The sequence below is a fragment of the Lissotriton helveticus genome, chromosome 5_1 (genome assembly GCF_964261635.1).
Source record: "Lissotriton helveticus chromosome 5_1, aLisHel1.1, whole genome shotgun sequence".
Taxonomy (NCBI): Eukaryota; Metazoa; Chordata; class Amphibia; order Caudata; family Salamandridae; genus Lissotriton; species Lissotriton helveticus.
This window is the reverse complement of record NC_136065.1, coordinates 2,044,586,837-2,044,597,942: the sequence shown is the minus strand read 5'-3', so window position 1 is coordinate 2,044,597,942 and position 11,106 is coordinate 2,044,586,837. Positions and strand designations below refer to the sequence as shown.

The 11,106-nt window shown below is 47.4% G+C and overlaps 1 protein-coding gene across 1 annotated transcript in view; it reads right to left on the bottom strand.

Moving 5' to 3' along the window:
- Positions 1-9,303: 9,303 nt before the first annotated feature.
- Positions 9,304-11,106, bottom strand: part of FKBPL (FKBP prolyl isomerase like) — a 56,482-nt gene continuing 54,679 nt past the window's right edge. The window contains exon 2 of the mRNA XM_078645881.1: positions 9,304-10,994. Coding sequence (XP_078502007.1) covers positions 9,826-10,713 — 888 coding nt within the window. The 5' untranslated portion in view covers positions 10,714-10,994 and the 3' untranslated portion in view covers positions 9,304-9,825. The remainder of the gene's footprint in view (positions 10,995-11,106) is intronic.

Genomic DNA, 11,106 nt, shown 5'->3' with positions numbered 1-11,106 from the left:
AGATGCTGTTTGGGGGTCCATTGGACCCACAATATCAATTCCAACTCTCTCAAAGGGGACCCCCACCACAGGTAGTGGTATTAGGGGGGCCTTTGTTGTGCCACCTGACTTACCACTGGCTTGGCAAGTGACACAGGAGCGACAAAACTCCTTGACATCCTCTGACATGTGAGGCCAGTGAAAGTGTGGAACAAGCCTGTCCCACGTCTTGTTCTGGCCTAAGTGTCCTGCAAGGGGAATATCATGGGCCAAGGTAAGGAGGAATCCCCTAAACTGCAGAGGTATCACCAACCTCCTGGTCATGCCAGGCTTGGGGGCTCTAGCCTCGGAGTAAAGGAGTCCCTCATCCCAATACACAGTATGGGTACCTTGGGCATCCCCAGCAGCCTCAGCAGCAGCCTGCTGTCTGAGGGGTTCAAGGGAAGGGCAATCTAATTGAGCCTGCCTCAGGTCTGCCCTTGAGGGTCCCCCTGTCCCCAGAAACTCAACCTGGTCAGGTTCAAGCTCCTCAGAGACAGTCTCCTCTTGGACTGCAGAATCAGTTTCCTCTGAAACCTGATCCTCAACCTGGGGCAAGGTGGAAGGCGAGGCCTTTCCTCTCTTGCTCCTTCTCTTGGGTTGTGGCTGGTCTATTGTCTCAAGATCCACCACTGGTTCAGGAAGGCACTTCTTAGCCTGAGCCCTTGTCATGGCAAGGACATGCTCTGAAATCCCTAGCATTTCTGCATGAGTCCTGTACTCCACTTCTGACCATGCTGAGCTTTCAAGGTCATTGCCTAACAGACAGTCTACTGGTAGGTCTGCACTCACCACAACTTTCTTTAGGCCATCAACCCCTCCCCAGGAGAAGTTCACAACTGTCACACTATGGGAGGTAGTGGAGTTGCTTGCATTGGTTACTAGGTAGCTCTCTCCTAGTACAATCTGTCCAGGGTCCACAAAGCCAGGGGTCACCATGGTGACACTAGCACATGTGTCCCTGTAAGCTTGAGCCAGTTTCTCATTTATTAAGGGAGTCTGCCTGTATTTGCCCAGGTTAGTGGGGCTTACTGCAGTGGGCAACTCAATGTCCACATCATACAGGAGAACTGCCTGTGTAGGGACTCTGACTAGGCCAGATCCTACTTCAATACCCAGGGTCAACCCAGCTACACCCTTGGACTGTGTTCCACCACTGCTTACTGTACTTGGGGTTGCAGTTGCTTTAGGAGCTGTAGTGGTGGGAACTGGATTTGCCTTGGTGCACTCACTGCCCCAGTGTGAAACTGATTTGCAGGTATTACACCAAGGTGTCTTTGGACCTTTGTTCTTCTTTTTCTTGTTACCATTTTGGGAACCACCCTCCTTACTATTAGTTTGGGGGCCTGAAGACTTCTGGTCTTTTTCTTTATCTTTCTGATTCTGATTACCACCCTTCTGGTCTGTTTTCTTCTGGTCACCACCTTGGTTCTGGGGTTTCTGCTTAATCCTTGTTCTGACCCATTTGTCTGCCTTCTTTCCCAATTCTTGGGGAGAGGTCAGATCAGAGTCAATAAGGTATTGATGCAACAGCTGGTTTGTACAGTTATTAAGGATCTGTTCTCTCATCATAAGATTGTACAATCCTGTATAGTCTGAAACTTTACTTCCCTGCAACCAACCCTCCAAAGCCTTAGTGGCACACTCCACAAAATCAGTCCAGTCTTGAGTCTGTGCTTTCTGGGTGTCTCTGAACAACAACCTGTATTGCTCAGTGGTTAGGCCATACCCTTCAATGAGAGCACTCTTCAAAACAGAGTAGTTTTTGGCATCCTCAGGTCTAACTGTGAGGAGCCTGTCCCTCCCTTTCTCAGAAAAGGAGTACCACAAAATTGCAGCCCACTGATTCTCAGGAACCTGCTGTACCATGCAGGCTCTCTCAAGAGCAGTCATCCATTTGTGGATGTCATCCCCTTCTTTAAAGGGGGGCACAATTTTGGTCAGGTTTCTATTATCATAGGCCCTGTCTTTTTCTCTTGGAAAATTGCTGCCACCAGTGACATCTAAGCCACTTAATTTCTGCTCTCTTGCCAAGGCAAGTCTAGCTTGAGCCAAGGCTACCTCCTCCCTCTCTATCTGGAGTTTGACAGCCCTCATTCTGGCCCTATGCTCTAGCTTTTGAGAAGCATTCATGCCTCTCTGTGATTCTCTGGAGGCACTAGAAATATGAGAGTCCCCTGAGGGGGATCTCACTCTTCTGTTGCCTGGGAGAATAACATGTTGGGTTCTGGGGAGGTGCTGGCCCTCTCCATTCCCCAGTAGGTCCAAGTTGGCCTGGCTAAGCCTACCAACTGGAACCTGGCTGCCCTGATCCTGTACTTCTAAGTCCTCAACCTCTGAGTCCTCATCCAAGTCATCATCATCCTCCTCTTCAGGGGGATCAACTGCAGGGGGGTTCCCTCCAGTTCCTGTATCTAGGGAAGCTGCTTTTGCCTTCTCTAAGTCATCCTGTTCTAGGATTTCTACCAGGATTAGGCAGGTGGGGCTTCTGCCCCTTTTTAACCCTCTTGCTTTGCACAAGGCAATCAAGTCTCTGCGGGTTAGTTTGTCATATCCAAAAGTTGCCTGGGTAGGGTCAACTGTCACAGGACTAGACCCTGAGGCCTTTCCTGTGTCAGACATGGTTACTAGTGAGGTGTAAGTGGTGCACTTACCTACACTAAGTGTTTTCCTACTGGACCTTGCTAGTGAGTTGTAGTCAGGGGTGTGCTACTCCCTTCAACCTAACAACTACTAAGTTCAGTAGAACTTAATATGCTAAGCTTTTGATTTTATATGTACCTAGAGGTACTTGATGTGATCTTTCAATTTGATATAAAGATTGCAATGGTAAAACAGCAGCAAGCTCAAATCCGCACCGCTGCTCACCAATGTGAGAAGTTGGCCTGGTAGGGGATGTTTCCAATTCTGGAACCACCTACTACCTGACCAAACAATCCCTTATGGTGTCTGGTTGTAAGTCAACCTTATTAGACAAGCTATCCTAGGGGTAGCATGGACTAAGCAGCCTAAAGGCTTAACTTAAGAGGTCGTGTTAAGCGAGCTGTTTTACCACATACAATCCTGTAATACCAAATGAAAGGACACCACACAAGTATATATTATAAAAATATATGTGTTTATTACTAAAAACAATCCCCAGTATTCTTTATGAATAAAGGGGCACAAGCGTTAAATCAAAAAGCACTGTTTAAACATACAAGTTGCACAGTTATGGATGAGGGCGGGTGGCCACTCAAACCATATACTAAACAAGTGGTATAAGAGATGCCACTCGAGCAGTGGTTAGGCCTAGGGCCTAGGGAATCGCTGGGAGCAGTCAGGACAAGCAATGTTGAAGTCGGGAATGGCCCTCGGGATTCGGGAGATGTGCGGAAAGCGCACGCATGCACCAATGTTAGCCAATGGTGCGTAAAAGTCAAAGAGTTAAAGTTTAAGGACACTTCCGCTGAACCTAGAGGAACAAAACTTAACACACAGACCCTAGAGGTGTGCACCAGTGTGGGAACACCGGCGGAGCAAAGTTACCTCACCCACAGGAAGTGGGTGCACAGGGTCGAAGTGGCGTCGGGTTTTGACACGCAGGCTCTTGGTGCTTGGAGCTGAAAGGGCTGCAGGCGGGTTAAAGATGAAGTGTCCGGTGGAGTCCAAGGGTGGACTCAAGTTGTAGAGTACCTGAAAGCAGAGGGGACAGAGTCTGGGTCACTCAGCAGTGACCAGGGTGGAACCAGGACGGAACCAGGCAATGTCGGGCGCAATCAGGTGGTCGTCGAGGAGCTTCTCTCCGCTGTCACGTGGGCTCTGGGGCATCTGCGACGTCCAGGAGCAGGTCACGATCTGTCCCACGCAGGCTCTCACCGTCGGTGCAGTCGGCTTCAAGTTTGGAGCAAACAAGCCTTGGTAAGAGCAATCCACGCAGGATCGGAAGATTGCTTCTCACTCGGACCAGGAAGGTCAGAGTCGGGGCTCCTTTTCAGGGGAGCTGGTGTGGATCTGGAGCAACCAGAATCACAAGTCTTCTTAGGTAGTTCGTCGGCACAGGGACCACAAGCCAGCTGGCAAGTGACCGGGCCAACGCGTTGAGCCAAATCGTGCCAAAGGGCCCCACGCAGCACTCGTCGAGTGTGGAGGGCTGAACTTCGGCTCAGGAGTAGCTCAGGGTGGGGGCTTCTCAAACCCCGGTGTACAGCTTCGAGGGTCACTCGTGGGCTGCACGGTCAGCGTCTCGTGGTCACTTCAAGATGGCGTGCCCCACGCTTCCGGTCGCCTCCACGGGTCTCAGCTTTGCAGGGACTGTGGATCGGGCTGTTAGAAGCTGGGCAGGCTTGATCTCGTCGATCTCAGTCGCTCGAGTTCCGGCGGGAACTGCAACTAAGTAGTCGTCGAGGGCTGGATGGTGCCTGCTGCTGCAGGGTGGTCACTCCTTGACCACAAGGGAGATTCTTCGGGCTTCCACGTTGAGATGGAGGGCGAAGGGTCCAGAATATCGTTTCAAATGTTTCTTCCAGGAAATCTGATGTGCATTGGCACTGCTCCCACTCTTATTCGAATCTGGTGGGCGTGATTACCTGCTAGGTCCCCTCCTATGGGTGGGACCCAGGAAGTGGGTGGATACACCCCCTTCCTTTGATCCAGGCCGCCCTGGCACGAGGGCTGGAGTGCCCCAGAACCGGTTTGGCCGGATTATGCAAGGGGCAGCCTTGTGCGCCCCAGGCAGTGTCTGGTTTCTTTCAAACCTCCCTGCTACAATACACTATCTCCTGTCTGGAGGGCGGTGACACCCTCCTGTGACAGGAAACCCTTTGTCCAGGACCCCCTTGACTGAGTTTCGGTCAGCTCCAGGGGTCCAGACATTTGTCTGTGGCAGAGGCATCCATTTTGTGGATCTTAAGGCCTTTGGAGAAATCAACCGCATTAAAGTGAAGTAACATGTCTTACCCCTCTAGAGGGGTGGAATGCCATCCCCAGAACTGGCGAGGGGATGGTATTCCAAAGCGTATGACACCTTACACGACATGTTTTGATAAAGCCAAACCAAAGTTGCTAAATAACCGCGAGGATTATAAGGCACTTAATAGTATATGGTATGGCATTATCCTGAAACAGCTTAGGGATTTGTTCCCGACGGCTGCAGACAGGCTCAGCTCATGCTAGAGCTCCATCTCACATAAAACCATGCACCCAGCCTCCAGGATTGGTGAGGCCTGACTATAGGAGTGGCTCACAGGTTCACATGTGTCCAGATATAGGTTTAGACATAGGTATACTATATCTAAGCAAGGGGTGTGTACACCACCTTACCCCAGCTGAGTGATCAGCCAGTTGTGTCAATTTAAGAACCAGCCAGGGGTGGCAAAAGATATGCTGCAGCCCCTGGTAGGCCTTAGTGGCTCCTGTGCCCTGTGCACCTATAGTGCATTCTACAGGGGCTGACAAGGAGTCCATTTCCAATTGGTATGTGCCTATAGCACATGTGTCATTAATTTAGTGAGAGAACAGCAGGCTGGGGGTCTGATCAGCAGGCCCACAGCCTCAGTAGTCGAAAACCAGTGAAGCAAAAAGCAAAAATTTGGGGTGACCATAGGATAGCAGACCCTACTCTCCTACAGTGGGCATCATTTTTTACACCAAAGTGTCAAATTCTGTTTGACAGGTGTTCTGGGCTAACATATAACACTTGGGGCACACTTGAAAGGGGAGATAACAGGATGCCAAGACAATTCTTGTATATCCACGGTCAGCTTTTTTCTATCAGAATTTTGTCTCTAGGATTACATACAACCAATCCCACAGAAACTATGCAATTTTGTGGCTGCAATATTTTTCCGCATAGTTAGAGATGTGCATCATTTGCCACATAACCCATCTTCTGTTATTCAATGGATCAAAAGTTACTAAAATGCAGCTATATCTATTGTTCTGAAGTGAAAGAATCTTTGCAAAGGTTTACTGGGCACCTTTCTGTTGCTTATTAATGTATGTGGGTGTTAAACCGGCCCTAGTGAGGTAAAACCTTTGCCCACTAGTATAAGCATGAGTATAAATGACAAAATATTAAAGTAAATCTATCACAAAACGTGTCACACTACGCTGCATAATTCGCCTATTCTTGCCACATAATTTAGTGAAATATGCCACATAATTTCGTCCTCCACTGTCAAATAACTCTGGAGGCCCTGCACACAACACTTGGGGCCCACTTGAAAATGGTAAGAGCAGGATGACAATACAGTTCTTGTTGATCCACTGTATGATTGCTGAAAGACTTCGCTTTTGTCCTACTAGACTTTTCTCTCTGGATTTATTGTGGGTACAGTGGATCCCTCGAACTGGATTTTAGTGTGGGAGGACACAAAGATTACTATAGTATTCGCCCCTCACACCCTCAACCTTCACAGCCCAGGTTTCGTGTGGTTGAACAATTTCACCATCTTAAAAATGTCCAAGTGGGTAGGGTTGGTCTCTGAACTTTTACTCTATTTGTTAGGGAATTCCTAGGAGTAATTTCCAATCACTAGCTAATGGCAGGGATAAATGTGGCACCACCAGGCACCCACTTCAGAACACTACCTGGACCTATAGAAGATCAGAAGAAGACTGGTCCTGGGGTCTGTGACTTGAGAGGAGCCCTTAAGGACTGGGCAAGCTCTCTCTCTTGCACTCAGGACAAAGAAGTGGATTCTAATATTTGTAAGGCTGCCAACCTGTTCAAGCTACAGGGATACAAGAGCCATTTTCCTGAAAGGACCCAGCTGTCCGATGGGAAATAAAGCTGGACTGGTCCTTGCTGTTGGCCTCTGCCTGACACCCTGCAAGTCTCTAAGTGCTGCCACCGAGTTCCTGAGGGGCGTTTGAAGTATACTCCTGTGGTGGATTGGGCAGAGATTGGTAGATAGGCGAGAACACCTAAGCCTCGGATAACTGCTTGCAACTTTTAATTTTAATGGATATATTAATTTTTATTGTCATAGTTTGTGGTAAATTAAGAGCTAGTATTCATAGAAGCAACAGTCCTGTCTGGATATTTAGTTTATAACTGCTTCATTTGACCAAAGCAGTTCATTGGCAATTTGATGAAATATAGAATCATGTAAATCCAAGCTTGTAGTCATGATTATTTGCAAGTAAGAAATAGCATATGAAAACAATCTCAAACAAATCATATTCACAGCAATCAACATTCCAAAGCCAGGTTCGGAGATACAAGACCAAGAAGGTAAACAAAAGGAGGGTAGTGAATTTGTTGGTTATGACAAAAGGCCTGCAACGTCATGGAATATAAACATCTCCTTCTGAAAGGTAAGGGCAGACTAGAGAACAGTAGCTCAAGCAGTCAAAGACAATATAAGAGTTCAGACAATACAACTGTGGTCACTCCACAAGGAAGACTAAAGGAAGGGCAAAGCAAACATCATTTGAGGTGAACATATGCTTTGCCTAATAGACCTTAGAAATAAGCAAGTTGCCTCTAAGTAATGAGGTCTTCTCACCCATGACCACTCTCAAGCGTGCAGGGTAGACCATGTTATCTTGGGCACCCCAATTTTGTAAGTCCTTTCTGAGATTCTGTGATTTTTTTCTCCTGGTGAGTGTTGCTTGACACACATCTAGAAAAAGTGCGTCTGATTCTTCTGCAGCCCATTCCTGCATTTCGTGGCCCACCCCAGAATTTGATTTCCACTTGCAGCACAATTTGATTGTAAGTTTGAAAAGAAGTGTGACTATGAAATTACGCGCCTTTGCTGGAAGTAAATAGAGCAGTATCTCATCGCAGGCGGAAACGGTCTACAATGAACGTTCCATGATAAAACTCACTGGAACTTAGAACAGATTACATCACCTAAGAATCAGGACCATCAGAGAACTGATATATAAATACGAATAAAAGGGAAGAAACAGAAATGGTAGGGAAAAAAAGACCCAGCAATGTCTCGCTTTATTTTCCTCTCATGCCAATCGCCTGGCCCCCTCGTGGATATGGCCTTGGAGCGGTCTGCAAGAACAGCCTCAATGTACTCTTCCAAACCAGAGTCACTGTCGTCACTTCGCCAGCCTAGTAGACAAATGTTTGCCGCCCTTTTAGCATTCTCCAATCTCTTAAGCTTGTATTCAACAATAGTAATTGAGAATATGTCACACAGTTGAAAAGTGGCAAGTGAATCCTTAACTCACTTAAGAATGACAGTGGAAGTCTCCAAGCCCCAACTTATTATTTTCTAGCACACAAAACCCCTGCTGCCAAGGCTTCTAGTCTGCTCTTTTCTATGGTCACCTTCAACTCCATTCTATCCATCTACTTATGTAGGTTTGGGTGAAACCATCAGCGCCTTTTCCCAATGGAAATATCTAAGCAGTTACCATTAGTGACCAAATGCATCTCTCCACCAGATTGGGGCTTGAGACTAAAGTAGTCAGCCATCAGACCACGGTCCCCTGCCCACTTTCTGGCCACATCTTCCGATGGCAAACTCTGCAATTTCCCCATTGTAACTCCAATCTGAAGACCGCAGGGACCCTCTTGCTTCTAGCATCAACTCTCCGACTCCTAAAAGATACCTCATCTCTTGAGTCTTAGAGTTGAGCCGCTCCCCACATGAAAGTCTTGCTGCCAGGGCTTATAGTCTGCTCTTTCATGAGGACACCTTCAACTCCATATTATCCACCTACTTATGAAAGCTCGAGTGATGCCATCAGCACATTTTCAATGGAAATATCCGAACAGTTACCATTAGGGACCAACTGAGCCGATCGACCAGATTGGGGCTGGAGACTAAAGTAGTCAGCCATCAGACCAGCGCCCCTGCCATCTTCATGGCCACATCTTCTGAGGGCCAACTCTTCTGCAATTGTCTAAAGCGCCTTTACTTGGGTTAAAGGAGTGATGCCCCCTCTGTCCTAGCTACTTTCTAACAGTTTTCTCATTAGCTAGACCGGAGGGCAGCCGTTTTCTCTTTTCCGGATTGCTTGCTCGCATTAAGTTTCAAAGAGGCCACTTTATCTACCACCAATTGCACAATGAAGTCTTCTTAGCATCAACACCCAATTTAAATAGTATCAGGTCCTAAGTGCTATATAGAAAACAAATATATTAAGGGTAAAAAAAGAGAACACATTCTTCCTCCTTGCCCCGCCATAAACACAACCCTCACTCTCTCCATTCCCAGAAGGGTGTTGACAAACGTAGACTTCATTTATTAACCAACAGAGGCAAAGTGGTATTCATTCACAGGCACCAAGTACTAAGATTTAGAATCTAGACTCCAATCTAGTAACCAACAGATTAGCTTCTGTTGAAGAGATAATTGCACATTAACTTTATTTTATACCTGACAATATAATATTCTCTTATAATTTAACATCACTTGCACCAGATAGTCACTGCCACGGAGAATAAATACTTGCATTTTAATATGATTTTACATTAAAAAACAATGATTTAAAGACCTGTGTGGAAACAGCACAGGCGCTCAGGGGAGGTGGGGTTTTAGTCTACCGAGAAATGGCGTGGGGTCATAGGTGACTCTGCTGTTCAACACGCTGACACAGAAAACCAACCCCCTCCCCAAACACACACACATTTACTTTATGACTTCTGTTGAAGATAGGTCAGGAATGCAGATGAGTCTCCACACCCATATAATTCTACAGAGCTGGACTGGTGCAAACAAGGGTGAAATAAAGACGTAGCTCTTCCTCAATATCATTTAAAGCCCCTAGAATAATCATTAGTTTAGGCTCTCCACACCTTTTTGATAGTCAACAAAATCTAAATACCCGTATGTATGAAATAACTTCCAAAGACAGTTTTCAAAGGAACAGCTTGTGCATAGCGTGGGCCATCTTGTTCTCCTGCTCCCGTGCTCGGTCCGCGAGCCTCTTCAGCTCCTTCTGAGCTGCACGGTTTCCTGGCTCCAGCCGCAGCACCTCTCGCAGGTCTGCCCGAGCTCTCTCAAACTCATTGAGGGACCCATAGGCAGTTCCGCGGCGGTAGAGTGCCTTCACACTGCCTGGCTCCTGCTCCAATGCCTTTGTACAGTTCTGGGCAGCGTTCTCGAATTGGTGAAGCCGGATCTGGCAGGCTGCCAGGTTGGTGTGCAGCGCTACCTTGGTCCGGCCATACTCCTCTGCTGTTGCCAGTGGCACCTCACAGCAGGCAATGGACAGCAGCAGTCTCAGAGCTCGGCCATAGCGCCGCATGGCCCCAAAGAGGTTGTTGGCTTGAAAGTTGACTGTTCCTAGTCCCTTATCGTGCAAGGCCAAAGCCCATTTCTCCTCAAAGTCCATCTCCCAGGAGTCCCGGCCGAGACTAAAGGTTGCCAAGCGCAAGATGAAAGAAAGTTCCAGCAGGGAGCCCAAAGGGGAACAGCATGGCGCAACTCGCACTCTACATACCTCCCTCTCCAGCATGGTTTCGAGACACTTGTCAACAGCAGCATCCCAGGGTGTGTCTCCTTCACCCAGAACAACCTCTACCCACTCATTCAAGGGAAAGCAGAAGGGCTGTCCCACTGCTGTTTCCCTGTCAGGCTCCACTTCCACCATTAGTCGGCAGCGGGAGCCCAGGCTGGGCTTCTCCACACCCGTTCCACATTCCAAGATGGTCTTAACCAGACTGCCATCAGGGCAGGCCCACATGCTAGTAGCCGCACTACCTACTTTGTTGGCCACTGGAGAGTTTACATCCTTTATTTCCATTATGGAATAAAAAGTCTATAAAGTTGGAACGCAATTTATCCTCGGGGTCAAGAGCAATCCCACACTGTAAGAACAATCAATGGTTCTGCTATTGATATGGGTATTTTTTTTTCAAAATGTAGTTTTTGATTTCTTGTCCTTTCAAGGTCCACTTGTATACCCTCATGTTTCCACAACTTAAGGCAGTGCGTATCAACACACATCTATGTCAGCAAGCCATTTAGGGCACATCCGCCCAACCCGGCACGTTCTGGAAAATCCATCAGCAACGCTCCCATCGCCTTTGGAAAAACAGAGAGACCCACTGTTAGTAACAATGTCTTATTGTTATTTTAATTTACAATTAAACTTAAGCAGTCATTAATTATGATTTCGTGACAGTGATTATCAAAA